Source organism: Nycticebus coucang, chromosome 3, assembly GCF_027406575.1.
Source record: "Nycticebus coucang isolate mNycCou1 chromosome 3, mNycCou1.pri, whole genome shotgun sequence".
Classification (NCBI taxonomy): Eukaryota; Metazoa; Chordata; class Mammalia; order Primates; family Lorisidae; genus Nycticebus; species Nycticebus coucang.
Window position 1 is genome coordinate 17,529,019 of NC_069782.1, and position 16,347 is coordinate 17,545,365.

Below are 16,347 nucleotides of genomic sequence, written 5' to 3' on the forward strand. Positions count from 1 at the left end.
AAAAGAGTAGCTTTATGGCCTCAGGCTAGGGAAGGAATTTGTAAATACAATGATAAAAGCACCACCAGAAAAGGTTAAGATTAATACAACTATATTAAAATTAATTATATTCATCAAAAGTCACATAAAGAAAATGAAAAGGTAAGCCAACATAAGAAAAGATATCTGACACACATAAGAGATTAGTGTTCAGGATATAAAAAGATCCCAAAAAATGAAAGACTTTTTTAAAAACCACACAATCCAAAAGAAAACTGAAAGAAGGCTGGGTGCAGTGGCTCACACCTGCAATCCTAGCACTTTGGGAGGCTGAGGCATTGAGTATTCCTTGAGCTCAGGAGTTTGAGACCAGCCTGAGCAAGAACAAGAGACTGTCTCTACTGAAAACAGAAAAATTAGCCAGGTGTTGTGTTGGGTGCCTGTGGTCCCAGCTCCTCAGGAGGCTGCATCAAGAAGACTGTTGAATCCCAGAGTTTGGGGTTGCTGTGGGCTATGATACCCCAGCATTCTCTCCTTGGGCAATGGAGTGAGACTCGGTCTCAAAAAAAAAATTTTTTTTTTAATAAAAGAAATGAACAAATTTTCACAAAAGAAGATACAGTTAATAAACAGTTGAAAATGCAGGGTGTTCATAACGTTTGCGTAAAATTGCACACAAACTTTATGGGTACTCCGTATATTTAATATCACTAATAATTAGAGGGTTGAACATTAAAATCATAATCAAAGCCAGTTATTCCCACTAATTTACTAAAAAGCAACTGAATCTTCATAGTACCAGTGTTGGTTAGTTGGAGAATAATAGAAAATCTATTATGTTGTGGGAAGTATGTAACTCTTTTTGAAAACAATTTTGCATCATCTTAAAAAGGTAAACACATGCATAACATACAACCCAGCCAATGCACTTGCAGGTATATAACATTTTAGAAAATCTTGTTCAAGTACACCATGAAACATTTATGAGAATGGTGGAATTCTTTATAACAGTAGAACTGGAAACCAGCCCAAAGTCCATCTACAGGAAAGCTATAGCACACTGAAAAGAAATGTGTTACAGATACTCATCCCAACATGGATATGTTCAAATACAATATGTTGGGGAAAATGCAAGATTGTTTAGTAAAAAAAGCAAGTCAAAAACTATATAAAGTATTGCTCCATGAATATAAATTTCAAACACATGAATAACAATGAATAATTTATAAATTCACCCATATATGATAAGCTAAAAGGAAAAACAAGGAAATGATAAGCATAAAATTGAGGACAGTAGTTTCCTCTGTTGGGGATAGGCTGAGATATAATCAAGGAGGGACACAGAGAGGGGATTTAAAAATACTGGTAACATTCTATTTCTTAAGTGGAAATGAGGATACTTAAGGATAAATATATATGAGACAGAGTCTCATTATGTCACCCTTGGTAGAGTGGCATTGCGTCACAGTTCTCAGCCACCTCCAACTCTTGGGCTTAAGCAAGCCTCTTGCCTCAGCCTCCCAAACAGCTAGGACTATAGGTGCCCTGCCACAATGCCTGACTATTTTTTGTTGCAGTTGTCATTGTTGTTTAGCAGACCAGGGCCAGGATTGAACCCACCAGCCCCAGTGTATGTGGCCAGGGCCCTAACCACTAGGCTACGAGTGCCGAACCTAAGGGTATATTTTTAAAACTATGCTTATATGTTTTATATATATATATCTACACATATGTACATACATTCTGTATTTATAGTTCATTAAAAAATATAAGTGATAACAAATAATCTATCTTAAAGAACGAAAGGTGGAAAACGAAAAGCACAATCCCACCTAACCCCACCCCCCAAAATCTTCATTTCCTGAACAAACATAAAGTCCATTATTAGGCAAAAATTACAAATCTATACTTCCATTTTTACAAAAGGTTAACTGAGCTCTCTTTCCAACAAGGAGCTTGGGGTTGTTTTTAAGTTTATACAGAATATACTACGAAACATGTCATCCTGTTTCCATTAAAAATTTGCACTCTAATTCTTAATTCATTTGACTACCTCTACAAGTAGCCTACTGTTCAAATCACAAGATTACAGCATTTTCTCAAAATTACAAAATAAATAGCCTCATGTTAACTAACCTTACATGCACGTGAATTTCACAAAATAATGGGTAAGTTCATGACTAGTTTTTCAAACTCCTAATACACTTTTAAAACTTCCATGAACAAAACTTTATTAATACTGAAGCTAACTTTTCCATTTTGCTTCTTGTTTCTTACCTCATTAACTTTTATTAAGTTTTAAATATCCTTATATCTATACATATATAAACACACTTACACACTTATGTATTTATATTTCATTAAAAAATGTACTGGCAACAAATAATGTACCTCAAAGAAAGGAAGGCTGGAAATCCTAAATTACAATCCACCTAAAATCTTAATTTTCTGAGCAACTCTAAAGTCCTTTATTAAGCAAAAATTACAAATCTAAACTTCCATTTTTATAATAGGTTAACTGAGCTCTCCCACAAGAAGTTTTGGTTTTTTCATAAGCACTTACTCAGAAATTTCTTTCGATGGCTAGTTCTTATAGTCAATTGAGAGGCAAGTACTTTCTTGTAATAATCTGTTCCAGTATAAACAAGAGATCAAAACTTACAAGACCATCCTAAATTTAAGCCTGGGTCATTTCTCACTTATGATGGCAAGGTAAAATAATCTAAAACATACCTTGAGAAGTTCAACGAGCCTGCACAATGCCTTAACTGAGGTCTTGGTCATTGGCTTTTGCATGGACATATAGAGATTCATTGTTGTTTTAATAATGGTACTAATACCATATGCGTATAAGAAGCCCTTTAAAAGAAAAAAATATTGATTATAATCACAAGAAAAGATTTCATTTCTTCAAGATTTCACTCTCTATGTAACATAAGTCATTCCTTAATTTGCCAATAACTGTTTCTAAAGTTCATTTTAAAGTTGGCTTTTAAGATTCTGAAATACTCTTCCCCACAAAGACAATGGTATACACAGTGATTAAGTTTCAAAACAGCCCTTAAAAGTTAATCTACCCTATAATCCTACACCAGAAATTTATGTTGAAATTATAGTGTATAATCACAGTAATCTTTCCATATCCATAAAAAGAAAAAAAAAAACACTGGAGAAACTATGTGAATGTCAGAAAAGTAACTATTCATCCTTATCTTAACCACCAGAGAAGAGAAGAAAGACTGCTGGCACTTAGGGTAAGGGTTAGGGACTCTAAGGAGCAAGTACTGAAAAATGAGAAACAGGGAGATCCACTTTCTGCCCAATAAAGACACACAAAGGAATTGCTGAGTTCCCAACTGATTTTCCCTTTCCTCTTCGTCTAGACCAGTGGTTCTCAACCTTCCTAATGCCACCAACCTTTAATACCGTCCAAAAGGGTTGTGACCAACAAGTTAAGAACCACTGATCTAGACCAATCTCTGCAGTCCACCTGCTATCTTGCTCTTGCCTACTTTGGTACAAATCAGGCTTTCTCTCCTTGTAGCCCAATGACAATGGACCCTCTTTTCACTTTAATTTATGAAGGGAACAGGTTTGAGAGGCTTTAAAATTTTCTAAATGCTATTAAATACAGGGTGAAATAAGAAAAGAGGAGGAAAGGATATTACGTCTTAAGTAGTTTTTCATTTAAACCCCAAACGGACACCCAGAAACACAAATGATGGCATTAACAATGGAGATTCTCTGGTTTACAAACATCCCTCAAAAGATCCATGTACAGTTCAGCAAGGAACCTAACTATGCTGCTGTGGAGAGCAAGGTAGAGCAGAAGCTGTATGCCAGTTTCCCTCAACCTTTTTCTCCTGCTGCATCCTAAGTAAGAGAGAAATTACTGTCAGTAATAGTAGCTCACCAAAGATACCCAACATGAGGTGGGAGGTAGGAGATAAGAGAGAAATTACTGTCAGTAACAGTAGCTCACCAAAGAAGATACCCAACATGAGGTGGGAGGTAGGAGATGGGAGTTTCTCTGAACCATACACAGTTTCTCTGTGGTTAAGAGACATGCTAAATTAAGAGAAGAAATGAAACAGTAGCACCCTAAGAAAGTGAAACAGATAGTAACATTCTAAGAAAAGTGACAGTAAGACTAACGGCTGGGGCATACATGCAGAAAGAGCCACAAGTCTCACCTCCACAGCTGCGAATTGTTACATCACATTCTGCCCTAGTGTAGCCCTAAGAAAAGTTAAAAAGCAAAAAATGAGGAACAGCAAAAATCTAACTCTAAGGCATGTAAAAGGTGGGATGCTTTTTTTTTTTCAGGAAGGGGGGTGAGAAAGTACAGAACTCCTGGACTTTCACCCTATTCCCAGATGATCATTAATTTGGGAAAAATGTACATGAAGGATGTATTTTAAAATTCAAAATAGAAGGAAAGGAGAGCCAGGGTCTGTTATCTGTTAATGTGAGAATATATAATTTTTGAACCAACCTTCTCACTAAGAACTAGAAAATCTGGGCAGTTTTAAAATACTTGGAATGCATCAAAGAGCAATTGAGAAAATAAGGAAATACAAAGCCAAGGACAGAGAGAAAACAGAAACCCAGATAAGCGAGCCTGTCATTTGGGGTTGTGTTCTCTTAGAACATCCGCATTAGGGTCTTCTGTTAAAGAGAGAAGCCAAACAATCCTTTCAAAAATATCTCACAGAGAAGTGGGATTGAAACAGGAGTTCATGCCCCATCAAGGAGGTAGTTCCAGTAAACATCTTGGCTCTGGGTTGAGATTGTCAGAAAGATTTACTCCCCAAAAAGGCAGCCATCACAGGACTGAAGTCCTGCTTCAAATCATCCCTATGACTAGGCTCATGCGATGTGGGTTGCTAACTGTCTGTATACCAAAAGCAAGTATAATAGTCTCTGTAAGAAGAAAAACAATATCCAGATCCTATATATGAAAAGATAAATAACATCTAGAAAGCTATAGATCAGGCAGCGCCTGTAGCTCAGGCAGCGCCTGTAGCTCAGTGAGTAGGGCGCTGGCCCCATATACCTAAGGTGGCAGGTTCAAACCCACCCCAGCCAAACTGCAACAAAAAAGTAGCCAGGCGTTGTGGGGGGTGCCTGTAGTCCCAGCTACACGGGAGGCTGAGGCAAGAGAATCGCCTAAGTCCTGGAGCCAGAGGTTGCTGTAAGCTGTGACACCATAGCACTCTATCCAGGGTGACACAGTGAGACTCTGTCTCTTAAAAAAAAAATATATATATATATATATATATACACACACAAAAAAAATCTATTAAAAAATAATCAGGCATACAAAAAGATAAGACATATCCAAAAATAAGAGAAGCCAATAGATAAGAGAAATATCCAGATAATGAAATTACTGGACATGTGCTTCAAAATAATTATGCCAAATATGTTGAAGAAAATAAAACACAAAATTAAGTATTTCATTAAGCATAATAAAACCCTCAAAAATAAAACAAGTTATGAACTCAATTGGGTTTAATGGCAGACTAGATAGAGAATTAGAACAAAAAGAGAATAGAAGCAATGCTTAAAGACCTAATGGCTAGGATTTTTTCACAAATTCAAGAAGCTCTACAAATCTAAATAGCACAAGGAAAACCACACCTAGAAGAACAGTACTAATACTCCTACAAACCAAAAAGCAAATTTTATCATTAAAGGGAAGACCTAAAGCTAACGTCTTAATGAAAACAAAGGAAACCAGAGACAGTAAAATGACACCTTTCCCAGTACTCTGGGAGGCTGAGGTAGAAGGACTGCTTGAGCTTGGGAGTTCAGAGCAAGACCCATCTCTACTAAAAATAGAAAAACTAGCCAAGCATTATGGGGAGCACCTGTTGTCTCAGCTACTCGGGAGGCTGAGGCAAGAGGACTGTTTGAGCCCAAGAACTTGAGACTGCTGTGAGATACGACGCCACAGCACACTACCCAGGGCATCAGAGTGAGACTGTGTCTCAATAAATAAATAAATAGCTACATGACAGATAGATAAATAAATCCTTTCAGAGCTAGAAGGGGGAAAAAGCCCTGCTAATGCTCATCTAGAATTCTTTTTTTTTTTTTTTGGCCGGGGCTGGGTTTGAACCCGCCACCTCTGGCATATGGGACCGGCGCCCTTACTCCTTGAGCCACAGGCGCCACCCTCATCTAGAATTCTTACACAGCAAAATCATTTAAAAGACATATCCAGACCAAAACCTCTCATAATTCACCAATAGAAACTCATATTAAATGAAATACTAGTAAGTAATCCACAAATAGAAGAATGAAAGTTGAGAGATACAGGAAGGATAACAATCAACAGATGGGTAAACATGTAAATAAATTTAAATAAACGCTGACTGTAAAAATGACACCAATAATGCCTTGTGAGGTTTCAAATATACAGACTCAAAAGTACACATTATCCATGCAAAAAGTGAGAAGGAATAAATATAATTAAAGTGATTTAAGATCTTTATACTGTCTGGAAAGTGGTGAAATTACTAATTTATGTTAGAGTTGAATGAGTAAATGATGCCTCTTAAAATAGCTAGACTAACCATTGAAAGAACAGCAAAGTAATACAGAACTAATAAACTAACAGAAGGGGGGGAGAAAAGCATAAAAAATAATCCAAAAGGGGACACAGAACAAGTGAAACAAATAGAAAACAACTAGTTAGGTGGTACTTTTACATCGAATATACCAGTAACGACATAAACAAAAAACTGTACAATGGAAAAATACAGATTATCATATTGGGGAATATGCACCCACATTAACTATTTAGGAGACACATTAAATGGAAAAATACAGATTGTCATATTGGGGAATATGCACCCACATTAACTATTAGGTGCACACATATATGCACCCACATTAACTATTTAGGAGACACATTAAACATAAGTAAAAAACACATTAAACCCAGAAAGACTACAAGTATATCAAAAAAGATATTATCATGCAGACAATAACTAAAAGAGAACTGTTCATAGTTAATATTAGAAAAAAGGGACCTACGAGAAAAAGCATTACTAGAGATAACGAACATTTCTTAATGATAAAAGGTTCAATTCACTAGGAAGATCTAACAATTCTCAATGTTACACACATAGCCTCCTAATATACAAGACATAAACTGATGGAACTAAAAGGAGAGACAAACCCACAGTAGTAGACCCTAACACAACTTTCTCAGTAACTGATGGATGCAGACTTTACAAATGTGACCCATTTGTCAGACACAAAACAGTACAACTGACAAACGCAAATTACACACTTCTGTTCAAACGCTTATGAAATGTTTATGAAAGCTATTACAGACAAACTAGAAAGCAAATTTCAAAATACTAAGATTACTGCTACAAATCAATAATAAAAAGTTAACTAGAAGTCCTCATATATTTGGAAATTAAGAAACATCTTTCAAAAACACCCACAGATCAAGTAAGTTACAATAAAAATTTTAAATATTTTGAACTAAATGATAATATACAACAGCAAAATTTATGGGATATGGTAGTCATGTTTTGAAGGAAATGCAGTGCTCTGAATGGGTGTTTTAGAAAATCTAAATGTCAACAGATACAAACGCAACCAAATCAATTTGTTTTAGAAACAAAAACATATCCTATCTTTTCCCTGTTTCCTAAGTGTAACGTCTCTACAGTGGGTGAACAAGAAAGTAATTCCCCAAATATTATAAGAAGAATGTAGCTACCTGTATAAAAACATTACATCTATTGGTTAGGTCTTCAGCAAATTTATCCATTCTCTGTTCCTTAGATAAAATAGATTCCATTTTCATCATCCATGAGCTCACAAAGACGTAGTAAGACTGTACATCTCTAACAATGGAAAATATTGGGGTTACTCAGTACAAGAAAGAAACTAAACTTCTATTTCTTCATACTGACTGGAATAAAATATTTCCTTACGGTATCACTTCATCTTTCTGGTTTGCGAGGATAGCCATCGTAGATATGTATGTAATTTACCCATTCAACAAATATTTACTGAGTACCTATACAGGCCACACACTTGTTTCTCACATGCAAAACAGATTTCACTGTTTCTGTTCTCTGAGAAAAAAACAGTAAAATCAGCAGTAACAAAGCAGACACAAATCCTTGTCTCCATGAAGCTTATAGTCTAGAAAGCTGTACAAAAAAGAAATCAATAATTAAAATGCTAAAATCATTAAAAGATGTCAGATGATACATGCCATGGCAGAAAATAAAGCAGCTAAAAGGGTTAAGGACTGGGGTGTGGGTACAATTTTAGAGTAATTGAGGAGGCTCATTGAGTAGGTGATTTTGAGCGAGGATTTGAAGGAGATGAATGAGTAATCCATGCAAACGTATAAGAGAATTGTAGGAAAGTGAATGACAAATGCAAATACCCTAAGAATGTGGAAATGTATTGGGCATGTTCGGGTAATAACAAAAAAGTCAGTATGACTGGAGCACAGTGAGCAGGGATGAGAACAAAAAAAGGAGAGAAGAAAAGATAGGGAGAGAGGAAAGCATCTATGGAAGGCCTTGTAGGGAGATGCAAAGACACTAGAGTGTGTGGGCAGAGCAAGGATCTGATGAATTAAAAATAAACTACTGAGGGGACAATGGAAAACCACCCAGGAAGCGATTGTAATAATGCATATAGTATTGTCATGAAAATAAAAGGGGGTGGGGGGAAAGAAGCACATCAAATTAAAGTCAACTTTACCAAAAATCATCACAGACATGCTGCTTTTAATGACATCAAATAACGCCTCCTGCAACTGAATCACTGCCTTCACTTCACTTAAAGACAAAAATATTTAACACGGATTATAAAATGTATGTCCATGTATATACTCATAAAGTATAATTGGACTGTATCTTAAATTGACTTTAAGCCCAAAATATTTTTTTACAAAAACAAAAACAGTGTCTAAAAAATAAATCTCCTGGAGAATGCCTGAACCTTCTTTACTCATGACTAAGTATATTCAATCTTAAAAGTCAAATGCTTTCCATATATTCAGAGTCAGTATAAGAAATGAAAATATGAACTATCTAAATATTTCATTATGGCTGTTTGTAAAACCTACTTGGTAAGTGATTGAGCTTTCTGTTGTAGGAAAGTATCCCTGTGTATCTTAATGGCTTGAAGACTTTTTCTGTCTAGAAGTTTGGCAGCTGCTGGTATTTTCTGGATCAGAAAATTATCAGGAAACCAAATAATATTAGCAGTTAGAGTGATGGCTGGTACCTGAAAAAGGCAGGAGGGGAAAAATCATAAAATGCTGGCCAAATAATAAGCTGTTTAATAGTAATAAAATACACAGAAAAACAATTCATTTCAAGAAAAAATATCCACACGAAAAATACTCATTAATGTGTGAGAAAACAAATACCTTACTGCCTTTCTACACTTGTTGTTGAGCATGAAAATTTTATTCTGCCCAAATATGAAAAACATGCACACACCAAACATACACTCTTGTGAATTTTTAGACGAATAAAAATATTCAACAAGCAAACAGAAACATGAATTGTCATGTCCTGTACTTTCACTGTATATATTAGTGTTAAAAAAAAAAAAGAATGCCAATGATAATCGGGTTCTCATGGTCACTTATTACTTGATGCAACACGCAAACTAAATTTTCAACTTTGAAATCAGGTGCCACATCACAGAAATAGCAAAAATGTAGAAAAAAAATTATTTTGTATTTTTTCTACTTCAGTAATGGAAATGAGTGGCAAGAGGAAGAGAAAAAAACAAAAAGGACGAAAAGGGAAAAAAGTAGTAGCAGCAGCACTAACAGAAAGGTAATGTACACAGACAAAACACACATTCCAATGTGTATTCATATGATATGGAATTAAGAAGCATTTTCATTTATGATGTTACTTGTATCTGGAATGCTTGAATTTAAAAAATGAACACTATTGAATTATTATTTTTGTAAACAGGAATAAAATGCAGTTTAAAATAATAATTTTATGAAAACTCTTCACTCAATTTCAAAAATAAAAGTTCCAAGTTCTTACCTTCTTACAAATATCCAACAAAGACTTATAAAACTTTTTATCAACAGTTCGAAAAATTTGAAAGTGCAATACAAAGAGTCCACAAATTCCAACATATTTGTCTCTCTGGTCGATTTCAGAAGGTTCTCCTTATAAAATAGCAACAGGACAAAACAGCAAAACAAATATACTTCAATTAAGCTTTTAAGGAAATGCAACCTTTATAAACAAAAACCAAAAAATGCAATTTACATTACCAAGTTTGGCTTCTACATTTGCAAAAATCGAGCGAATACTATGTGCAAATTCCTCAGCAAAAGTGCTATTTTTTGACACAGATACTCCTCCATTGAGAGAATCAAACTGCTGTTCTATACAAGCCTAGACAGAAAACATTTAAAAAGAAATGTACTCTCAATAATAAACTATTAAACATTTAAGATATAGTGCATGATAAACTTCTATATTAAACATTTTAATTTTACTAAAACTGAAGCTCTTAACTTTAGTCTAACCAGTATCTAAATCTTTTTGAACGGAAAATGTATATGTACTTATGTCTATAAAGGAATGCCAGTTATGTGAAAGTAATAAAGTGAACCCTAAATATATAATCCTGTATGAAAACGGACAATAATGCTCAGAGATGTATAGAAAATATATATATAAAAAATAAAGCTTTGTTAAGCATGTTTTTTATTTACTTTGCACCTTTAAGTTTATGTTTTCCATTTATAATGGCCTTCCTAGCAATTTATGATAGTATGTATAGAAATGTCTCCTGGAAAAATCAAGAACAAAAAAATTTTCTTCCAAACCTAACAGATTACCAGTTAAACAGATATACAACTGACCCTGAACAATGAAGGCGTTAGGAATGCCAACCACCACACAGTTGAAAATCTGTGTATAATTACCAATGCCCCCAAAACTTAACTACTAATAGTCTACTACATAGTGCTGACCAGAACTTTTGCCAATAACAAAGTTAATACATAAAGGACTAGTATCTACATTTATTTTATTATGCACTCATGACAACTTTTTCTTTTCTTTTTTTTTTGAGACAGAGTCTCACGTTGTCACCCTTGGTAGAGTGCTGTGGCATCACAGCAACCTCAAACTCCTGGGCTTTAGCGATTCTCTGGCTTCAGCCTCCCAAGTAGTTGGAACTCCAGGCGTGGGCCACAACACCTGCCTATTTTTAGAGATGAGGTCTTGCTCTGGCTCAGGCTGGTCTCCAAAATGTAAGCTTAGGCAATCCACCCTCCTCAGCCTCCCAAGTGCTGGGATTACAGGCGTGAGCCACCTTGTCTGGCCTTTATCTTACATTTTTTTATATTCCCAGGCTAGGTAGTTCATCTGCAAGCTTTTTTAATTTGTTGCAAATCTCAAAACAATTTTCCAATACATTATTGGAGTAAAATCTGCATTTAAGTGGACCTACAGAGTTCAAATCCACGTTGTTCAACGGTCAACTGTAAACAAGAATTGGGATTAATCTGTTAAAACTATGATCCTATAAAACATAAAGTTCATCTAGAAGCAGATTTTAAATGGAATAATAATGTAATTTCTGGTGCAAACTACCCAAAGTAACGTGGTACAACAGAACTTTTCTGTGATGGTAGGAATGTTTTACACATCCATGCAATCTAATATGATGGCTAGCTATGAACTTGTAAGTGGCCATTAGGCATTTGAAATATGGCTAGGGTGACTAATCATTTTTAATTTAAAAAGCCACTGTGGTTAGAAGCTACCATACTGGATTATGCAGAATTGTATTTCCCAAGCATAAGAAGAATAAACAAACTTTTTAAAGGTGGTCGTATAACTCTACAGGTTCACAACAAACACAATACAGGCATAACTCAGATATTATAGATTCGGTTCTAGACCACCAGAATAAAGTGAGTCACACAAATTTTTTAGTTTTTCAGGGCATATAAAAGTTATGTTAACACTATATTGTAGTCTATTAAGTATGCAACAGCATTATGTCTTTAAAAATGTACATTAATTAAAAATACTTTTTTTGCTAAAAAATGCTAACAATTTCTAGCTGAGCCTCAGCAAGTCCTATCTTTTTGCTGCTGGAGGGTGTTGTTTCCATGTTGATGGCTCCTGACTGATCTGGATGGTGGTTAAGATAGCTAAGATAGATACGGCAATTTCTTAAAATAAAACTAAAAAAGTTTTGTCACATCAATCGACTCTTCTTGTCACAAAAGATTTCTCTGTTAGTATACAATGCTCTTTGATAGCATTTTACTACAGTATAATTTCTTTCAAAATTGGAATTAATCCTCTCAAACCCTATCACTACTTTATCAACTAAGTTTCTTTGTCATTTCAACAATGTTCACAGCATCTTCACCAGAAGTGTAATGCATCTCAAGAAACCACTTTCTCTGCTCATCCTTAAGCAGCAACTCTTCATTTGGTCAAGTTTTATCATGAGATTACGGAAATTCAATCACAACTTCAAGCTTCCCTTCTAATTCTAGATCTCTTGCTATTTCCACCACATCTGCAATAACTTCCTCCACTGCGAATCTGTCAAAGTCAGGGATAAGGACTGGCATCAACTTCTTCCTAACTCTTACTAATGTAGACATTCTGACTTACTCCATGAATCACAATCTTTTTGATGGTGTCTAGAGTGATGAATCCTTTCCAGAAGGTTTTCATTCACTTTGCCCAGACCTGTTAAGAGGAATCACTGTGTATGGGAGCTATTGCTCTTGATGAGCTGCGCCTCATGAAATGCATTTCTTTTTTTTTTTTTTGCTTTTATCTTTTTATTGATAGTATAACCAGAGCGAAAGAAATGATTTACTAGATTCTATCAAATTAATAAATAAAATAATTTAGTTGTGAAAAGAAACAGTCTACTTGGATAGAGGAGAAACTGCTTGAGGCAAGGGTCTCTGGGCATCCATTCTGCTTGGATAGAAGAGAAGACAGCACAGGAGGAGAACTGGACAGATGAAATGCATTTCTTAAATAATAAGACTTGAAAGGTGAAATGACTCAATGAATTGAGGCAATCCACGGGCTACAGAGCTGATACTCTGTCAGCAGGCATGAAAAACAAAATATCTTTTTTTTTTTTTTTTTTTTTTTTTTTTGTAGAGACAGAGTCTCACTTTATCGCCCTCAGTAGAGTGCCGTGGCCTCACACAGCTCACAGCAACCTCCAACTCCTGGGCTTAAGCGATTCTCTTGCCTCAGCCTCCCAAGTAGCTGGGACTACAGGCGCCCGCCACAACGCCCAGCTATTTTTTGGTTGCAGTTTGGCCGGGGCCGGGTTTGAACCCGCCACCCTCGGTATATGGGGCCGGCGCCTTACCGACTGAGCCACAGGCGCCGCCCAACAAAATATCTTTGTACATCTCAGTAAGAGCTCTTATAGGACCAGGTGCACTGTCATAGCAGTAATATTTTGAAAGGAATCTTTTCTTCTGAGCAGAAGGTCTCAAGAGTGAGTTTAAAATATTGAGTAAACCATGCTATGAACTGATGTGCTTTCAATACAGGCTTTGTTGCTCCATGTATAGAGCACAGGCAAAGGAGACTTACATAATCCTTAAGGGCCCTAACATTTTCAGAATGATAAATAGGCACTGGTTTCAACTTAAAATTCACCACTTGCATTAGCCCCTAACAAGATAGTCAACCTGTCCTTTGAAGCTGTAGCCAGGCATTGGCTTCTCTTCTCCAGCTACGAAAAGTCCTAGATGGCATTTTTTTTCCATTAAAAGCCTATTTTATCTACATTAGAAATTTGTTCAGGGGCGGCACCTGTGGCTCAAGGAGTAGGGTGCAGGCCCCAAATACTGGACGTGGCAGGTTTGAACCTGGCCCTGGCCAAAAAGAAAACTGTTGTTTAGTGTAGTCATCTTTATCAGTGGTCTTACTAGATGGTCCTGAATAACTTGCCACAGGTTCTACATCAGCACTTGCTACTTTACCTTACACTTTTATGTTACGGGGACAGCTTCATTCCTTAAACATCTTTCAGTCTTTAGAATTAAAGAGTTAGGGCTTTGCCCTGGATTAGGCTTTAGCCTAAGCAAATGTTGTAGTTTCATCTCCTACCCAGGCCTCTAAAACTTTTCCTCTATCAGCAATAAGGCTATTTTGTTTCTTATCATTTCTATGTTCACTGCAGTAGCACTTTTAATTACCTCCAGAATATTGTTTCTTATCATTTCTATGTTCACCACAGTACCACTTTTAATTGCCTCCAAAATTTTGCTTTTGCAATAGCACCTTGGCTGTATGGTACAAAAGTCCTACCTTTCAGCCTATCTCAGCCTTTGACGTACCTTCTGCACTAGGTTTAATCAACTACAGCAACTTCTGGTTTAAAGTGAAAAACATGCAACTCTTCCTTTTACTTGAACACTTAGGGGCCATTGTAGGGTTATTAATTGGCCTAATTTCAATATTGTTGTGTCTCAGGGAATAAGGAAGCCACAGAGGTAGGTCAATGGCCTGTTAGCAGAGCAGTCAGAATACCTACAACAAGCATTAAGTTTTAAGCATTTAAGCATTAAGTTGCCATCTTAGATGTACGCAATTCATACCTCAAAATAATTATAAGTATAATTATCATCAAAGATAACTTGCTGGGCGCAATGACTTAGGCCTGTAATCTTAGCCTTCTGGGAGGCAGAGGCAGAAGGATGCCTTGAGCTCAGGAGTTTGAGACTGGCCTGAGCAAGAGTGAGACCCCGTCTCTCCAAAAACAGAAAAATTAAAAAAAAAAAAAAAAAAGAAAAGAAAGAAAAAGAAAAAGAAAAATTAGCCGGGCATTGTGGCAGGTACCTGTAGTCCCAGCTACTCAGGAAGCTGAGGCAGGAGGATCAAACCTAGGAGTTTGAGGATGCTGTGAGCTAGAGTAATGCCATGACACTCTAGGCTGGGCAACAGAGTGAGACTCTGTCTCAAAAAAAAAAAAAAAAAAATCACTGATCACCATAACAGACATAATGATGATTTAAAAAAAAGTTGGAAATATTGTGAGAATTACCAAAATGTAACAGAGACATAAAATTAACATGTTGCTGGAAAAATGGCACTAGACATGCTCACAGCAGGGTTGCCGTAAACTTTCAATTAATAAAAAATAGAATTATCTGCGAAGCATAATAAAATGAGGTATGCCTGTATTTAACACAATTATTTAGATTTTAGACCAGTGATTTGCAACTGGCGTGCCACAAAAATTTTTCAAATCATTAAATTATTTTCAAAAGAAGTTCAAAGCACAGTAAGTATATATTTTTTGACCAACATAATTTAATTGTGCTGTGGAAGTTTAACTATAGGTTCAAGTATACCATGAGAGAAAAAAGTGTGAAAAATACTACCTTAGACCTTAATCCTTAGTTTTATACTCCTACATAATTAAAAAAAATTCTCACCCTCCAAATACAACTAATACACTACTAATTTTATTGCTTCTATACTGAAACAATTCTATTTTAGTACATTAACAATCATTTTAAGGCAAGGTACTTTTTTTAAAAAAACAGTATTCTGTAACAATGTCCTACCATCATTTTGAGCTGTGTCACCTAAAGCAAAGACTGATCATCACAGCCTGATACAAAACCCTACTTACCTGGAATATCATTCCATCAAGTAACTGCCCTTCTAGCTTCAGTAAGAACTTTTCAAATGGTTTTAGTTTTTCTTCCTGAATTCCAAATTTTGAAGGATTATGATGGACAGATTTCAGTAACCTTACAAATGATTGAGAGACAGATATTAAATCTACTTAATGAATTCTTAAAAATTTTCCTGGAAATCAAAATTTTATAATTGGCTCTACATATTTGAAAATTTGAGAACAATCCTGTAATATACATAATTTTCTTATGCTTTTTTATGTCATCTTAATTCAGATGCCAAGTGCTTTGTACTTATCAGACATTTGGTGAATACTTACAAATTGAATAAATGGAGTATGTAATAAAATAAAACCAAACTCAGGAAAACAACTGTCATTTGAATAGAACCCAAGGGGGGAAAAATATGAGTTCAAAGGTAGGTAAATTAACATTCTACTATACTATAAGAATCAGGATGCTGGCCTGGTATAGTGGTTCACACCTGTAATCCCAGCACTTTGGGAGGCTGAGGCTGGTGGATGGCTGGAGTTTAGGAGTTCAAGAACAGCCTGAACAAGAGTGAGGTCCTGTCTCCACTAAAAAAAGAAAAATTAGCCAGGCATTATGGCAGGCACCTGTAGTCCCAGTTACTGAGCAGGCAGAGGCAGGATGGTAATTTGAGCTCAGGAATTTGAGGTGCTGTG

General features: G+C 35.8%; 1 protein-coding gene across 2 annotated transcripts in view; it reads right to left on the reverse strand.

Annotated features, from left to right (window-relative positions):
• The window catches only part of WASHC4 (WASH complex subunit 4), a 55,973-nt gene that overhangs the window by 24,966 nt on the left and 14,660 nt on the right, over positions 1-16,347 (reverse strand). For both annotated transcript variants that reach the window (XM_053585754.1, XM_053585755.1), the window contains exons 10-15: positions 15,655-15,775; positions 10,277-10,400; positions 10,041-10,168; positions 9,095-9,255; positions 7,724-7,850; positions 2,713-2,838 (exon numbers count right to left, since the gene is read on the reverse strand). In XM_053585754.1, coding sequence (XP_053441729.1) covers positions 2,713-2,838; positions 7,724-7,850; positions 9,095-9,255; positions 10,041-10,168; positions 10,277-10,400; positions 15,655-15,775 — 787 coding nt within the window. The remainder of the gene's footprint in view (positions 1-2,712; positions 2,839-7,723; positions 7,851-9,094; positions 9,256-10,040; positions 10,169-10,276; positions 10,401-15,654; positions 15,776-16,347) is intronic.